This window comes from Zingiber officinale, chromosome 10A, assembly GCF_018446385.1.
Source record: "Zingiber officinale cultivar Zhangliang chromosome 10A, Zo_v1.1, whole genome shotgun sequence".
Lineage (NCBI taxonomy): Eukaryota > Viridiplantae > Streptophyta > Magnoliopsida > Zingiberales > Zingiberaceae > Zingiber > Zingiber officinale.
In genome coordinates, this window is record NC_056004.1 from 93,292,168 (window position 1) to 93,311,058 (window position 18,891).

General features: G+C 48.2%; 1 protein-coding gene across 2 annotated transcripts; it reads right to left on the bottom strand.

Annotated features, from left to right (window-relative positions):
- Nucleotides 1-15,855: 15,855 nt before the first annotated feature.
- Nucleotides 15,856-18,390, bottom strand: LOC122026996 (homeobox-leucine zipper protein HOX16-like). Of its 2 annotated transcripts, none has more exons than XM_042585776.1 (4): nucleotides 17,905-18,390; nucleotides 17,688-17,806; nucleotides 16,860-17,099; nucleotides 15,856-16,315 (listed from the first exon to the last, which is right to left on the bottom strand). In XM_042585776.1, exons 1-4 carry the CDS (start codon nucleotides 17,996-17,998, stop codon nucleotides 16,010-16,012), a joined length of 759 nt encoding a protein of 252 aa, XP_042441710.1. In that variant the 5' UTR covers nucleotides 17,999-18,390; the 3' UTR covers nucleotides 15,856-16,009. The 2 variants fall into 2 exon arrangements, with proteins under 2 accessions (XP_042441710.1, XP_042441709.1); XM_042585775.1 differs by having other exon boundaries at nucleotides 17,688-17,824; nucleotides 17,905-18,389.
- Between the last annotated feature and the right edge of the window lie 501 nt (nucleotides 18,391-18,891).

Below are 18,891 nucleotides of genomic sequence, written 5' to 3' on the forward strand. Positions count from 1 at the left end.
AACTAGTTAGACCAAGTTTTAGTATTAAGTTCAATGGGTAGGACTATTTGGAAAACCTCGAAGGCATGGTTACTTTAATGAGTTCCTTGTGACTCACCATAGCCCAGAAGTTTATCCAAAGAATGCTTACTTGTTGAACCCAAAGCTAAACCTGAATCTAACACAAAGTTAAACCAACCCCTTAAACTGAACCACAATTCATCTCACCACAATTGGCAGTGAGAACAGGGGACCCCGCCTTGTGGAGTCAATGCCACGTGGAAGTGAAAGTGGCAGTTGTCCATCCGGAAAGGGCCGGGTCCGACCGGACGGCCGGCTGGCCGGTGGAATTGAACGTCCGGAGAGGGATGGGTCCGATCGGCTGGCCGACCGGACGATGTTCGGCTGATGGTTAAAGGCGCCTTGTCGAAATCAGGGTTCCGGCGCTCAGTGGAAAAGGTCGCAGGGCCGAGCGGACTGCACGCTCGGCCAAAGCCATAAGGTAACATACTGCTAATAGTCTCCACAAAGCACGTGAGGGAGAATCTCCCCAAGTAAACCACCGCATATGTCCGGCCGGATGTTGGGGGAGCTGTCCGCCCGGACGCCAGATCTGGAGCAAAGGGGAAAAGGACAAGGGACGTCTTTTTCTGACAGCAGGTATGTTTCACGTGTAGGCCATGCTCCAAATCTTGTGACAGGGGATTCCGCTGTCCCATCGAGGACATGCTGAGACTGTAACAGTATAGGTTAGGGAAGCTCACTGACAAGCCCTTACTGGGGTATGGGCCATGGACACGTGTACACCTCGGTAGGTGTACACTCACTTCTTCGCTGCCCTATATAAAGGCCCTCATTCTTCGCCGGAGGTACGCTTTCTATGAGTTTTGGAGCCACTTTTTCTCTCTTGAGCTTCGCGTGACTTGAGCGTCGGAGGGTCGCCGCCGGGAACCCCTTCCCGGCCCGACTTTTGTGCAGGTTCACCGGAGCTTCGTGCTACCAGGCGAAGATCCACGTCAACAGTCGAAAAGCGCCCCGTGCCCAGCGTCCGTTGATTCAGCATTCGGACAAGATCAATTTGGCGCCGTTTGTGGGAACGCTCCTGCATCCGAACGGGAATAATGGACGAGGCTGGACGACAACACACGGTGACGCTTTAGACGGAGGAACTCGACGCTCTGATCGAGATAAGGGCCGCCAAGCTTGTGGAGCAAAAACAGAAAGCCACAACCGAGCGGCCGGAGCAGCAAGCAACGTCTGCTTCTGGTGGCCGAGCGGAAGCACCTCAAGCCACCGTTGCATTTCATCGAGCCCTATTCCGCACTCCCGAAGCCGCAGCAGCTCATAGAGATCGGGGATCTTCTTCGGACGAAATGCCTAGACGAGATGCCAGAAAAGGGAAAGCCCCCCGAGCGGACGCATCTCCCGAGAGGATCAATCGCCAATTTTAGGAGGCTATTCAACGAGATCCTCTGCCGAAGCACTATGTGGCTCCGACGATCGGCGAGTATAATGGGACAACTGACCCAGATGATCATCTGGGTAAGTTTGATAACACAGCTACGCTCCATCAATACACAGATGGAGTAAAATGCCGAGTTTTTCTTACCACTCTCTCGGGATCGGCTCAACGGTGGTTTCGGAGGCTGCCGGACGGATCCATCACGAGCTTCAAGGAGTTCCGAACGACCTTCCTCCACCATTTTGCGAGCAGTCGACTCTACCAGAAAACGAGCGTGAGCCTGTTCGCCATCAAGCAAGAAGCCCGTGAATCGCTCCGAGCTTACATCCAGCGGTTCAACAAAGTGGCGATGGACATTCCAACGGCCACCTCGGAAACCATGATGAATGCCTTCGCACAAGGCCTAGTGGATGGGGATTTCTTCCGATCGCTCATCCGAAAGCCGCTCCGAGACTATGATCACATGCTACACCGGGCGAACGAATACATCAACGTGGAAGAAGCGCAAGCAGCTAGGAAAAAAGAAACTCCAACCGAGCGGGTTCCTCCGGCCGAGCGGAAACAACACGCCACTCATCTGCCTCCCAGAGGACCAAGGGCCGAAGCAATCCGATCCCCTCATGCCAGGTCCCACGTGCAAGAGGTAGCCGTCGCCCGGCCCAAGCCAAAGAAGAAATGGACCCCGATGTTCTGCTCCTTCCACCGGACGGATACGCACAACACAAGGGATTGCCGAAGTCTTCCCTTCGTGGCTCATCTTGTGCCCCGGAATGGCGGCCGATGGTCTCCCTCAGTCGACAAGCGGCAGAGAATGCATGAAGCCGATCGGACGCGAACCGATAGGCGACAGCAACAGACTCCCGATCGGCATCGCTCTCCAAGGCAAGAAAATCGCCGAATGTCACGAGAAAGGTCTCGACCATCCGCTCGGGAAGAAGAGAATAGAAGTAACACTTCCCGAGGCGAGATCAACATTATCGCTGGCGGGCCGACCGGAGGAGACTCCAACCGAGCAAGAAAGGCGAGCGTCCGGCAGCTCCAAATTCATGCGGTCGGTTGCAGCAGAGAGCGGGCGAGCGGACCCGAAATCAGTTTCGGGCCAGGGGACTTGGAAGGAGTTGAAGTACCCCATGACGATGCCCTACTCATCAAAGCGGTAATAGCCAATTACACTGTTCACCGCGTATTTATTGACACAGGAAGCTCGGTCAACATCATATTTAAGAAGGCGTTCGATCAACTACAAATCGACCGACCCGAGCTGCTGCCCATGACAACCCCGCTCTACGGGTTTACTAGCAATGAAGTCCTGCCGGTCGGGCAAGTCCGGCTAGCTATCTCGTTGGGAGAGGAGCCGCTCAGAAGGACGCGGACTGCAAACTTTGTGGTGGTCGACTCTCCCTCATCATACAACGTCATTTTGAGACGAGCCGGCGTCTATAAACCCTCCGAGCGGAAGGCCGTCGAGCTCCGACGTTAAATATCGAGAGACGAGCCGGCGTCTATAAACCCTCCGAGCGGAAGACCGTCGAGCTCCGACGTTAAATATCGAGAGACGAGCCGGCGTCTATAAACCCTCCGAATGGAAGGCCGTCGAGCTCCGACGTTAAATATCGAGAGACGAGCCGGCGTCTATAAACCCTCCGAGCGGAAGGCTGTCGAGCTCCGACGTTAAATATCGAGAGACGAGCCGGCGTCTATAAACCCTCCGAGCGGAAGACCGTCGAGCTCCGGCGTTAAATATCGAGAGACGAGCCGGCGTCTATAAACCCTCCGAGCGGAAGACCGTCGAGCTCCGACGTTAAATATCGAGAGACGAGCCGGCGTCTATAAACCCTCCGAGCGGAAGACCGTCGAGCTCCGACGTTAAATATCGAGAGACGAGCCGGCGTCTATAAACGTCCGAGCGGAAGACCGTCGAGCTCCGACGTTAAATATCGAGAGACGAGCCGGCGTCTATAAACCCTCCGAGCGGAAGATCGTCGAGCTCCGACGTTAAATATCGAGAGACGAGCCGGCGTCTATAAACCCTCCGAGCGGAAGACCGTCGAGCTCCGACGTTAAATATCGAGAGACGAGCCGGCGTCTATAAACCCTCCGAGCGGAAGACCGTCGAGCTCCGACGTTAAATATCGAGAGACGAGCCGGCGTCTATAAACGTCCGAGCGGAAGACCATCGGGCTCCGACGTTAAATATCGAGAGACGAGCCGGCGTCTATAAACGTTCGAGCGAAAGACCGTCGAGCTTCGACGTTAAATATCGAGAGGCGAGCCAGCGTCTATAAACGTCCGAGCTACGCGATTTCGATACCGTTCGACCGTCTCCACGCTCCGATTGGCCCAGTATCCAAAGGTACTTGACATTTTGAAAACGAGATCTAACATCTTGAAAGAGGGACATGGTATATTTTGCCGAGCGGGAGCACGGGAAGTGATAATGGGCGAGCGGATAAACACACAATTTAGTTATGTAAAGAGGCGTCAAATACTAGGAAAACATTGCATTAAAGTTAAAACTTTAGGCCGAGCGGCCTAATTACAAAAAGAGATGACATCCAGTCGAGTGGCCCAATTACAGAAACTACTCGATATAATCATAGAGGGTCTTGGGGATGTTATCCAGAAGAGCCACCTGGTCGTTGGCCGGAATAAAGGCGGACTCGGGGAGAAGGCTCTTCGACTTCAGATAAGTCATGGTGGCGGTCATTGCCAACTCAAAGGCGGTGTACATGCGCTCGCAGATTTTCTCCGAGAATTCGGGCGAGCGGATATAGCCCTGTCTTAGAGCTGCAACCCGACTCGGCTCGGCCTCCTGGTACTCTTTGAATGCCAGTTGAGCTGCAGAGAGGGATTCCTGCAAAACGGTCAGCTCGTCCTTGTGCTTGGTTGCATCGGCCGAGCGGCTTACTTTCTCCTGGTCAAGCTGTTCCATCAACTCCTTGACCTTCAGCTCCAGGCCTCGAGCCTCCACATTCTTCTTCTCCAAGTCAGAAACGGTCGGATTCTTCCGAGTGGTGGCCAGGGTAAATTTTTGGTCGAGCGACTTGACTTGTCGCTCGAGCTCGGCCAAATGATGAGCCTGGTCAGCTGTTCTCTTCCGTTCGGCCGCCAGCATATCTTGGGCCTTCTTCAGCTCCTTCTGCAGATCGGAATATGAAGGGCCCTGCAGGCCGGACGGACCAACCGCTGCCTTCAGTTGTCGCAGCTCTTCATCCACCAGGGCCAAGCGATTGGAAACCGCAATTTCTTCTACCCATCTCTGACGGGAAGAATTAGAAGCTGTTAGTGGCCGATCGGGAGGAAGGAAGACAAAACTTGGTAGATTACAAACTTACCCCCGTGGCCTGCTGCATATGGCTGTTAACCAAATTCCCGATGGGGATCAGGGCGACGCGTGCCCGAGCGTCGGCCCACATCTCAGCGAGAGGCCCCTTCAGGGTGATAGTGTGCTCGGGCGCAGTCGGTTGATCGGCCTCTGGTAGCAGCTCTTCAGTCGGGAGATGAAGAGTGACCCGAATGGTACGACCATAATCGGGGGTAGTCCGACCGGCTGTCGGGAGAGGATCAGAAGCCAGCGCAGAAAACTGAGAATGACTGGTTGGCGAACGGGCGGAAGGGTGCTGACCGGAACAGCTTCGATTGGCGCGGCCGGCTCGTCCCATTCAGAAGGAGTCTGGTCGTACGAAATGGCTTCGACCTCTGGCGCCTTGCCTCGAGCGGTGGCAGTGGCCCGCTCGGAGGGCTGGACAGCTGAGGTAGCCGAGCGTAGGGGAGTCTCCACTCGACGCCTCTTTTGTAAGGGCTGCTCCTCCTCCCGAGCGGAACCTTCCTCGGGGGCAGTTCGTTCTCTTGAGAGGGTGGCGCCGCTAGCCACATTTTGTTGGGAAGCTTGAGCGGCCGACTCAGCCTGAGTCCCGCTCTCTCCTTCATGGGATCCGACCGGCTGGATACCAGTGCTTCCATTTCTTTGGCGGCCGCGACTTCTAACGCTGCCGCCCTTCTCTTCAAAACGCCGGCCATCACCGAATCCATGACGATGTCCGCTGCAAAAGAAAGAAAAGAAATCAGTTAGCGATCAAAGCAAATGCCCAAGTAAAGTTCTTACCGAAGCCGGTCGGAAGAGGAGTCCGTATAGGACTCAGACCGAAGATGTACATCACTCCTTCATGAAGAAGCTTATTGATGTCGAGTCGCAGACCGGCTAGTATGTTTGCAGCATGGAGGTAGTCCGGTCGGGTCTTGAATTTCTTCAGCTCGGGAGTAGGGGGCAAGTTGACTTGCCACTTTGTCGGGAAGGTGGCCTGATCGGGCATACGGATATAGAAAAAATAATCCTTCCAATGTTTATTGGAAGTAAGAAGTTTGTTGAAAAAGACCAAGCCGGGCCGAGCTTGGAACATGAAGGTGCCCGGCTCGGCTTGCTTGGGGTAATAGAAATAAAAGAAGACCTCCGGTCGGAGGGGGATGTTGTGAATCTTAAACAAAACGACAACACCACAGAGGAGACGGAAGGTATTGGGTACTAAATTGCCGAGCGGCACACCGAAAAAATTACAGACATCTATGATGAAAGGATGTACAGGAAAACGAAGACCGGCAGTAAACTGGTCTCGGAAGACACAGAAAGCTCCGCGCGGCGGCCTGTGAGGCCGAGCGGAAGGACCAGCTAAATGAATTTCGAAATCCTCTGGGATTTCGAAATTGTCTGTCAAAATATCGAAGTCCCGCTGTTCGAATCGGGACTGCATGGTGGTGTACCATGGGTCGAGCGACTGATCTTCGGGATTGGAAGAGCTAGTCATGGGCTGATCGGAATGAATCAAAAGGCAAAAAGGCAGGAGAAAAACAACAGCAAACGAAAGGAGGTTTCAAGGATCGAAACTAAGAAAGAAATGCGGAGGAAACACCGGAAAGGAGGAAGGAAAGATATAAAACCTTGCTGCGGGGAAAGGGATCAAGGAAAAGGCGCCGGAGAGCAGAAACAGGATCGCCGAAGCTCCAAAGCGCAGGGGGCAATGGTTGAAATCGCGGAGGCAAGTGAGGGAGAGAAGGAAACGAAGAATTTATAGGGTGAAGGCCGGGCGACCTCCACCGTTGGATCCAGGTCACGGGAATCAAAGCATGCATCGAGCCGTCCATTTCGAATCGCTTCGATCACATCAAAACACCATGCCACCGCCGCCGTACGCCGATGGCAGTGCTCCACGTGGCATTCAATCATTCGGAGCATTTAATGAAAGCATGCTCAACCTTAATGTCGAAGATTGGCGCAGAACACGAGGAGATCCGGTGAATGCCATTGTTGATTCGCTTAAGGCTACCTCTATGGTTGGTCGAGCGGAGGATACCAGCATGGAGGAGCCGCTCGGCCGGATTCGTAGTCCAGTCAGTCGGACTATTCGCCTCCTTCGACTAGACTTGAAGGGGAGGCAAGTGATCCGGTAGTGAGAACAGGGGACCCCGCCTTGTGGAGTCAACGCCACGTGGAAGTCAAAGTGACAGTTGTCCATCCGGAAAGGGCCGGGTCCGACCGGACGGCCGGCCGGCCTTCCGGTGGAATCGAACGTCCGGAGAGGGATGGGTCCGATCGGCTGGCCGACCGAACGATGTTCGGCTGATGGTTAAAGGCGCCTTGTCGAAATCAGGGTTCCGGCGCTCAGTGGAAAAGGTCGCAGGGCCGAGCGGACTGCACGCTCGGCCAAAGCCATAAGGTAACATACTGCTAATAGTCTCCACAAAGCACGTGAGGGAGAATCTCCCCAAGTAAACCACCGCATATGTCCGGCCGGATGTTGGGGGAGCTGTCCGCCCGGACGCCAGATCTGGAGCAAAGGGGAAAAGGACAAGGGACGTCTTTTTCTGACAGTAGGTATGTTTCACGTGTAGGCCATGCTCCAAATCTTGTGACAGAGGATTCCGCTGTCCCATCGAGGACATGCTGAGATTGTAACAATATAGGTTAGGAAAGCTCACTGACAAGCTCTTACTGGGGTATGGGCCATGGACACGTGTACACCTCGGTAGGTGTACACTCACTTCTTCGCTGCCCTATATAAAGGCCCTCATTCTTCGCCGGAGGTACGCTTTCTATGAGTTTTGGAGCCACTTTTTCTCTCTTGAGCTTCGGAGGGTCGCCGCCGGGAACCCCTTCCCGGCTCGACTTTTGTGCAGGTTCACCGGAGCTTCGTGCTACCAGGCGAAGATCCACGTCAACAGTCAAAAAGCGCCCCGTGCCCAGCGTCCGTTGATTCAGCATTCGGACAGGATTAGGTAGGTAGGACTGAATCTGAGGCTGATAGTAGTTATTCTCCATCCCATCTCCAAAATACGGATAATATGGATCCATGGTCAAATAAATCTCCTGTTCTTATACTGAAACACTAGCAAATAAAATTAGAAGACTCAGGAACAAATAAAATCAAACACATGGATATATAAACATGAAAGCAATCAAAACAATTCTAAAATTACTAAACATTGTATATTTTTCCCCGGCAACGACGCCAAAATTTGATAGAGCGAATCTGTCACATCCGCTAATCAAATTATACAAATGTAATTTCCACTGAGCCCCTTAATTTCACAATAACGTTGTAGTAACGAGCCCAGGATCGATCCGAGGAACCAACGGTAGAATGTAATTTAGGATTGTCTTTTATTCCTATTTTTTTGGGGTTTTCGATATAAAAATGGAGTTGGGGGTTTAATACTTTGAATCTAAATCTAACAAATGAAAGCACAACAAATAAAAAGATTACTCTAATGCATAAATGAAATCTACTTGTGTGCCAATAATCAAACCCAAACGTATTGTCACTCTATGTTGTGATTAAATTATTAACACACACTTAAACTAAGATTGAAATAGCAAATATCAAATTAAATCTGATCTAAAACAAGATGTTAACCCTAACTTAGAACTTAAACTCTAAACAATTAATCAAGCACAACTTAAACTCAAATTAAACTACAACAAGGTAATGAAATACTAAATTACTTGCATAAAAACATAACAACGATTAAAAGAAACAAGTTCTAACTATAAAATAGTAAGAAAAAGAACTAAAATGAAATAAAAAGGTAAACCAATCCATTCTCACAATCAATTCCACAAGTTTCACACTCAAGCCGTCACACAAGAGTGCCAAAGTCGAAACCACCCAACTTTGGACCTCAATGGATCGTCTCAGCTGCGTATCAGCTCAAGGAAGGTTCAACAACACCGACGGACCACCCCCGACGAGCTGAAACAATCCTAAACCCAAGAAAATGTCGAAAATCTGGAAATCTGCCATCCTTGACCTCTGAATCTGGAATGGGAGCTACGGATTGCGAATTGTGGTCGGATGAATCTCAACAACGCCGGAGGACCACCGCCTAGCGTTTCTGATGGGAATCGGAGCTCAGATTTGGAAGAACACCTCCAAATCTGAGGTGAACAGAGGTATCGAAGAAATGGAGATTGCCGAGAGAAGACTTCCACCGGCGGAAACACCCACCGGAGGCTCCAGAGAATCGGGATGAACTGCTGTAGAGGTTATCCACCGAGGTTGAAACTTGAAGGGATGATCGGAGAAAGGAAAAGTGGTCGGAATCCTGAAGAAAACTCGCGGGATGCGGCGCTGTGTGCGGAGGAGTCGACGAAGAAGCTCACTGTAGCTTCTCAGATTTAAATCAGATCTGGATCTGAAATGGACGGCTGAGATGATTCTGGGCTAAATCAACAGTGAAAAGTCATCCAACTTCCGATCTGAAGGTACTGATGTTGATCTAAGGTCTGGGTCTACCCTCCCGTAGGTCGGATCGATCAGATCATCACTGGATGGTCCGGATCTGCACAGTCTTCAATGAATGGCCCAGATTAATTAAACTGGATCAATGGCTGGATGAACTCAGATCTGCATCAAAACTTCTGGATCTTCATCAATGGCTTAGATCTCCTCCCCATTAAGTTGGATCAGCTAGATCTTCAACGGATGGTCCAGATCTGTCCTATTCTTGATGAACGGCCCATAATGCTCAATAGCTAGATCTTCTCGTTTGAACTCCGATTTGAGCCCAATTTCGGTCCAAATAGATCCAAATCCAAGATCCTTTGATGCCTACAAAATAAGAATCAAATATTAGCATCAAATAATATAAAAATAAAGTAATTTACAATTAAGTCCAAAAATACATACAATGCACAAAATGTGATGTAACCATGATTTTAACCTATAAAATCAACATCAAACCATGCATATATGAATCAAAATAATGCAGTAAAATCATGGTTATCATACCCAACTCGGACTGTTTGGGATAGTAGAAGTAATGGAAAATTCTGGGGACTAAGGGAATGTCGTGCTGCTTGAAAAGGATTATTATGCCGCACAGCAACCTAAAAGAGTTGGGGACAAGTTGGCCGAGCGGGATGCGGAAATAATTACAAACCTCACGGATAAAAGGATGTAGAGGGAAGCACAGACTGACCACAAATTGGTCCCGAAAGAAGCAAACGGTGCCTGTCGGCGGATTGTGGGGCCGATCGGAAGAGGTGGCCAAAGCTAGTCTATGGTCAGGAGGAAGTTCGAATTCGTTAAGAAAGTGTCCCGCGTCAGTCTCGTCAAACCGGCTTACCATGGTCATATACCATAGGCCAGGAGAGGGATCAGAAGGCTGCGAGGTGCTAGCCATCGCCGGAACAGTACCAAGGAATAAAGGAACGAGGAAGGAAGAATGAAAAGGTTGACGGAGGAGGCCGAAACTATATTGAACGGATGCAAAGACCACCAGAAGGGAGAAAACGGAAGAAAATAGAGAAGGGAGAAGGCTTACTGGGAACAAAGCGTGAAGGTGGAGGTCGAAAGTTCGTCGGAGCACCGAGACAAGCGAGCGTCGGGAAGCTGGGCACGAGAGGAAGCACCAAAGGCACGAAGGCAGGGACGATGGAAGTGAAATCTGCGTCGGCGCTTCATAAACCCCGGGCTCGGTCCACCACAACCGTCCGATCCAGGTCATCGAAACAAACGTTAGCATCGGACCGTCAGATTTGAACCGACGCCTGTCCAATCGAAGCTGATGCCCTCGTCGTACGATGACGGCGGACTTGCCAAGTGGCGATCAGCGATTGGGCGACATTTAATGAGCGCCATTACTCGCGCGTGGACAGCTTAATGACAATTAGCACGAATTCCGAGGAGACCCAACGACTCCGACCGCCCCCAAAACAGTAGCGCAACGAGCAACGAATGGAAACTAAAACTACAAGGCATAGTCATCAACTCGCCGGTCGGCCAAGCGAAGATATACTTCCAAGAGTGGCAGAGCGGTGTTACGCCAGCCGACCGGGAGTCCAGTCAGTCGGACTTAGCGCCTCCTTCGACTAGACTTGAGGGGGAGGCATGTCACGCCCCCAAAGGAGTTCCCGTCAGACAAAAATCCGGCAGAACCTCCCCTGTACCGGTGACAATCTGAAGCATCACTACAAGCAAAATACATCAGCCACATGCGGCTGGAATATTTATATACACAACCACGCAGTTATAATAACAGCCCACACGGCTGGAATGAAACAATCACAACCACGCAGTTATATATAAAACAGCCCACACGGCTGTACTAAAAACCAACACAGCGGAAAAACGAAAAACGGAAAGCCCAATACAACACAATCAACACACTGCTAGCCGGCTAGGCTTATACAACGAATACAACACCAAAGCCATAAGATAGCCACACGGCTATACACAAATACAATGCCAAAAATAAGAAATGAATATACAAAAGAAAACAATCACGATCTTCGGATGTGACGTAGGACCCGGCAGACAGGATACTCCGAGCGACACTCCAACCATCTACAAGCTACCTGAAAACATAAATATATACATGCGGTGGTGAGTATAGGTAACTCAATGGGTAATAGAAAAGATAGTGCATGGTCTATAATAAAACATGGAGATCACAAGTATACAGTCTCAGTAGGGAATAAAGAACATGATCATACTATCATAATCAATGCATCTGAACCTACCGACTAATAACCAGACATAATCATAACTAACCTACAAACCGCACAAACCAGACATAATGGTAAATACATACCAAATCAAATCGACGCAAGGTACAAAGATCGGTAAACTCATCGGATCTGCAACAGATATACCCGTGACACCTGTGCAATATAAGTACGATTGCATATACATGTAAAATAAATGACATGTATGCAGCATGGCAACCAAATGCAACAACCATATCCCAATCAAGTGCAACAACGACAATCACATGCAACTAGTATCTACTAGGCATGTATGCAAATGCAGATGCACCGCCCATCAAATGCAAGAATAATAACTGCATATGCATGCTCCATGGTCACCCCCGCCACCTCTCTAGACACCACGACCCCAGTATGGCCGAGAGGCTTGGGTCCGTGACGATCGTACAACCCTCCTCCACTATATAGTGGTCGAGGCGACAATGCTAAGTAGCTATCTCACTACATAGCATCACGGTCCCCGACTGCTCACAACGCCGGATCTCACTAAACCTCGTGACCGGGTGGCACGACAGGACGAGCGGCAACTGCTCCAGCTACCACTACCCATGAGTGGCCGAGTGGGCGGTGCTAAACCAAACCAACTGATGACTCTCTCACCACAAGGGAGACAATGGTCATCAGATGCAATGAATGATGAACATGATATATATATATATATAATCATCATCCATGCAACAACCCCAAACCTCATAAATACCTCCAACATGAGTATAATCGTCATGATACCTCCACATATCCCACCAAACATATGTATACAACTACACATGTATAATCAACCAATAATCCCCAATGAACATATCAGACACACATGGACAACCCCACATATACAATCAACATGTATCCTCCAATAAAAACACATCGGACACGTGTATAAACCACAGACGTGCAATCAACACACTCCTCCAAAAGTACATAACAAATACGGATATACACACCGCATGTAAATGCACGGTTAACCAGATGTCTCCTCTACACATACCCACCTATGTACAGTCCACATCATATACCCAATCAGCATGATAATACCAACCACCCGACAATCCCTACAGGACATACTCTACACGTGTAATCACCATAGAGTAGATATCAAGAGTTGAGACTATATATGAATTAAATGGAACACCTCAAAGATCAAGCATAAGTCTCTAGCAGGAAGTCAACAAACAGATATGATATAAGGTAAAGCAGTCTAATCCATCGGATAACAACCATGCACTAAGTACAAGAAACTCTACATAGAGGTAAAGGAAGAAATACCCGCCTTTATCTGTCGACCGTGTCAGATAAATCCCACGTCGAGACGCTCGTCCCGAATCCAAATCCTGCAGCAATCAATATGTTTATATTTTATGTAGCTAAATTCATATGAATTAAATAGCTAAATAAAATCCCTAACCCAATAGGTTCACTCCAATCAAATCCGATCTCTAACTAATCCCCCAAATCAACACATCCTTTAATCCAATAACAAATCAATCTCTCTAATATCAATTCATCTCATAATGATATCAACCCACAATAACCTATCACAAAATCAAATCTCCATCATAAATCCACATCAACCTAACATCATCATCAACCTACCTCATCTGATAATCCAATCAGCAACCAATCCAATGCTCCTAACAATGATCACATAATAATCCATATCAACCAAAACAATACTTACCACTAGAGGCAAAACCTTAATCCTTAATCCACAATATCAACCAATCCACATCTCACCACTCATAAACTAAGCAAGCACAAAACCCTACAACCCATTAGAAAAACTTAATTTAGCAACCTACAAATGAGTAACCCAGCAATACATCACTGTAAGGCATTTACCTTGACGTAGGGCAGCAATCCAATAGCTAACATCCAGCCATCCACTATCCGGGAGCTACAACAGAATACCTACGCCCATTCTTCCAAAATTAAATCCATAAATCCAATCATATAGCAAAGGATTTATTGAAACCCTAACTCACAGTACCAAACTCACCTCAACAACCCTCCACTTCTTCACCCAAGGCCCTGACAGCCACAAGAAATGGAGAAGATGAAGTCCTGCTCAAGGAAAATCCATCACTAGGTTGATCCGAAGCTTTCCCCTAGCCAAAAACAGCAGGATATCTAAATTGGAATCCACAAGACTCGAAACCTTGAATTCACCAGATTTATCCGACAAAACCTTACCTCAATCGATCACCTACCACTGGTGTCGCACAATCCACCTCCTCTAGCGATGATCCAGTTTGTCCTCCAGTGAGCAGATCGAAGAGGAGAAGAGAAAGGGCTCAATCGGCCGGAATAGATATGCATCAACCTCTTCACGCCGTGCCCTAGATGCCGAACCGCCGCCCATCGCGCACAAAGAACCGACGAGGAAGCAATTGGTTAGCACCTTCAAGATTCCGGTGAGGTCCTCAGGCGGCGCTGTGAGGCCGAGACTGTCAAGGAACCCGTCGGCGTCGGGGTCGCCCGTGCGCATGAGAGAAATCGAGATAGAGGGAGAGATCGGTGTTGGCGACATCGAGCAGAGACGCGAGGGAAGGAGAGACGCACGAGCAGATAAGGAGAAGAGAGACTCATCCGGCGGCATCGACCAGTAGCCGGCGATCGCGAGCTCAGCGTCGGTGAGGAGGAAAATCGCCGGAGAAGAGGTTTCGGCAGAGAGGTTGTCGGGGAAGAAGAGGTCGCGAGAGAATAAGGGTTCGGGAGAGAAAATTGGGAATTTAGAGATTAGGTTTTAAATTAAATACTTAGGTTATATTTAATTAAGCCCTAAGTTAATTTCTCCATCAACTCCCAACTTAAATGGGGTATTCAAACAGGCCTCCACTGTATCCCGAATCCATCCCCTCAAAACGGGTCATACGGACTCCGTTTAAATCCTGAAAAATTTCTAAAAATTTCTGAAAAATCCAATAAGATTTTTCGTCCAATAATATTTATTATTTAATTTTTTTTTGTGATATCTTACAAGGCATGTGATTCGGTGATAAGGACGGGGGACCCTCGTTGGCGGAAGGTCAACGACACGTGGAGGTCAAATGTCAAGAGATGCAACCTTGAGACCCGACCGACCGGACTGAGAGGGCCGACTGGCATCAACCGATTGTAATGAGATGGCCGACCGACGGGAATCCCCCGAGCCAAATAAAAGACAACCGGACTAGGGGTCGGGTTTCTGATGCTCAAGGTAGAAAGGTTTCAGGGCCGAGCGGGATGCCCGTTCGGCCGGGGCACAAGGCAACAAAGACAGTCAGGAGCAATCTCATCCGAGCACACGACCGAGGCAAAGTGATATGCCCGCCGAGCGACCGAACCGCTCGGCCCGGAACATACAAGAAGCGCAAAAGGACAAAGGAGATAGGGGATAACATCATCCTCGAGACGTCTGCCGCCGACAAACAGCAGAGTTGGCGGCTGAGCCGTATACAGGATCATACGGTGGAAGCTTCCACCGTCACATCCGGGATATGCTCGGACGATTGTGGAATGGTGTCAGAGGTACTTTTCTAACAGGGGCTCGTTAAGGTATGTTTGGGGAAGCGTGCACGCATAGAGAAGCGTGTCCACGCCTCCCCGGGGTCCTATATAAGGACCCCAGACGTCGACAAAGGTATGCGCAAATCTTTACTGTAGCCACCGTTACGCTGCCTCTCTCGTTGCCTGACTTGAGCGTCGGAGGATCGTCGCCGGGAAACCCCTTCCGGCTCGGCTTCTTTGCAGGTTCATCGGAGATCTACACCAACCGTCGGAGACAGCGGAGCGTGCTACGTCCCCAGCGTCCGTCGACTCATCGCTCGGACAGGATCAATTTACATGAGAAAATGATGGAAAAAATTAAACAGAGACATGACTTGATGTAGATGAGTTTATGTTTATTTTTATATATTATTATAATTTATATTTTTTTATTTGATGTATTGTAATATTTATGTATTTTTTTAATTATTAATGTTATTTCAGGTTAACAATTTATAAATTTAAATTTTATAAAAATTTAATGGTGTATAATGTAAAATGTGAAGGAGAAATGATAATTATATATAATGAAAAGTGTGAGATCTAGGAAGAAATTGTTGAGAGATTTTTTGATAGTGGAAAGAGGTATGAGATTTTTAACTTTTAATATGACACAGACGTGACAATGAAGGAACTCTCAATAAGCTCAAACCACTATGGATGGTCTAAGCATATTAAGTTGACCTAGGCTTTGCTTAGGTTCTTTTGAACATGAACTTCTAATAATCATAAATCTCTTGAGTTGATGTAAGCACGGACCTAGAAGATGCTAAGTGTCCAAGGAAAGCCTAAATCGAATTAGGAAGTATCAACTATTCAAAGAAATGGTCGAGTAACAAGGGAGGAACCCTACCTATAGGAAGGAAGCAAACATAATTTATTTGTCAAGGGATAATTAACACAAACATGAAGACTATTTCCCCTCACTAATCCTTATCTAATCACATACGATCTCATCGACTTCACCATACATGAGGACTAAATACACATTCAACAGCACTAACAAACATTTAGTTCCAGAGCCACTCTTGATCCTGGTGCTCCATGAACATGCCATTAGGGTAGTAGCTACATCCCTCATCACTCAAGTCATCTTCCTCGGAGTGCATCTCGCCGTGAACCAGCCGTTCGCAGGGGTAGCCCTCGGGCAGGTACGAGTCCCTGCTGCTCTCTACTAGCTGGTTCGCACCCTCCAATTCGACCACTGCGCTCCCGCCACTTCCGGTGCTCGATGCTACATGGCCGTCCAACTTTAGCCCAGTGATCCCAGAGGCCCCTTGCTCTTGTGCTTGTAGCTTCTCTATCAGTGATTTCACCTGCACCATAATTAACTCTATTCAATTCTGCGCAGATTGAGCAAAAATTAAGCTGTCTCATCAAGAGACTAAACAACTTCCAACCTTTTTTGGAAGCACAAATGTAACAATTTCACCCCTTTCTTGTCACCATCTCAGATGCACAGAAATCAAAAAAGAAAACTCAGATTCTTTTTTGTATTACAAAATTGTACTTACTTTGACTGGAATGAGCACCAGAGCCGGCTAGAGATCTTGTATTAATGAAAAGGACACAAAGACAGATTCCAAAGTAAAAAAGATTGAAAATTTTCCTAAAGAAACAAGACCGGGGCATCTCAGTCATTTGGATGATCAACTGTGGCAGTTGGTGGAATTGGAGATGTCGACAAAAAATAGAGTTTCAAAAGAACATAAAGATTCCAAGTGCCATTGGCACTGTAGAACTTTTGCCTCGTTACAGTACTTTAAAGGTGACATATGAGTCCATGAAACTAAGTACACTGATAGTAAATTTACACATACTATAAACCTGAGCTAAATGTAAAACTGTGATAGAAATTACCTCCAACTGCAAGTGCTCGTTGTCCTTGAGGAGGGTGTCATGATCGACAAGGAGTGAATCATAAGAAGACTTGAGCCGATCAAAATCCTGCTCGAGTTGCTTGTTCTTCCACCTTGCACGTCGATTCTGGAACCAAACTGCCACCTGCCTCGGTTGCAACCCCAGGTTTCGAGCCAACTCGCTCTTTCGCTCTGGTTCTAGCTTGTTCTCCTCTTCAAAGCTCCGTTCCAACAAGTGTACCTTTTTTCATTGTTAAAAGCTTATAATCATTCTCACCCTTGGCACAGCAACTAAAAAAGACAGGAATTGCACAAATGAATCAATACAATATGAAGTTTGAGAAGCAATATCACGGCCAAAGTTTTATCGGCCATGTTGCTAGTAAAAGAGTGGAAAATAGAGCACTGGGTTCTACTACTTTCGTTAGTTGATCAAACAAAAAATGTTGATTTGTGAGCTGCATGACAAAAAAACAAGTAAGCACTCCCTCAGAAATGCCCAGATGTGGTTTGCAAACTTTATTTCGCTTCACTGTGCCAATAGAAAACCATTTTTGTCTCAATCAGAAGTCCAAAACATGACAAACATAGTCCCTTTCCTCTCAAAATTGGCATGATAGACGAAAGAACGGAAACAGCACACACGAAGCAGACATGGTCCCCTCAGGGAGCTGCTAGATGATTGGGAAACCAAAAGAGAGATTACGGGGGTTAGAAACCAAAGGGTTTCTGGGTATTTTGAGCCCCGGACTAGATTAAAACTAAGAATTTTGCCATATTACTTATCCAACAGTAAATTTCCTTTAAATTATAGGGGAAAAAAAATTACCTGCTCAGGTGTAAGGCGGCGCTTCTTCTCCGGAAGCTGCTCCTCGTAGTATTCGTCTTCATAGATCTCGTCCGGCGATGTAAAAAAAGGCCGCTTGGCGGTACTGCGTTCCTCCCCAACTACAACAGGCCTCAGGCCTTTAATTCCCCTAAATGATCAGCAAACAAGAACCAAAGCCAAATTCCAGTCAAAATCATTCTACTAGTAGTGATAGTACCTCGAAAGACAGGATTCCCACCGCCCAACACGACCAAGCGTGCTCGGGTGGAGGACGAAGAGGAGTCAAAGATAAGATGGCGGCCGGTATCCATTCACTGGCCTCAGATCGGAGCGACCAACGGTCAGATCTGGATTCGATTCAACAACAACGTCTAGAAAGGGGTCGAAAGGGGTCGGTCGACAAGCCTAACAGAAGAAAGCGAGGAGCGACATCAACTTGTGGCGGAAGAAGCTAGTACTCCACAGGAGGCGCGTAGACATCTCCATAGGGATGAGGGAACACCCCATCATGCCGTTTAGCGTATCGCGACCTCAGTCCGAGCCAACAAGAAGACCCTCCAGCACCACCTTCCGGCGAGGGCCGCCGGATTCCGCCTCAGGTACGACGGAGAAAGAGGAAAATGACAAGGGCTAAGTTGGGAAAGACCTTTTTCCCAGGGGGCTTTCCGTTACTTTCGTGGAACAAAGTTGAGGAAGCGGGAGCGGCGAGGATTTATAGCTCCAAAATATTACCAAAAGGACTAAATTACCCTCGAAGTATTAGCGAATTAACAAGTCCCCAAATTCTGTGTCTCATCTCAATCGTTTTGATTACGCTTCATTTATCTCCAAACGCATAACTAAAAGGAGAACGACGATAAAAGTGACAAGATCTGAGCATCCAATTTCGTTTTGAATTGGAGAGAATCATTCAGAAAATTTAGTGGTGATCTGGCTTTGGTCCCTTCCAGACTGTGCCAGTTCTAATCCATTATTCAATGGCATATGGAGTATGGACCAGCGAGGGCCCTCGGGGGTAAAATGGTAATCTGAACCACCCCCATCTTCCACTTTGCGGGTGACATGTGTCCCGGTGGTCCCGCAGGAAGGAGACGTACACGTAGACAGATTCCGTGTCGAGGGCGCATATGGGGGAGGCGTATATGGCGTTGGCGGCTCTAATTTGTCGACCGTACAATGCGGATCGGACGGTGGCCTTGGCTAG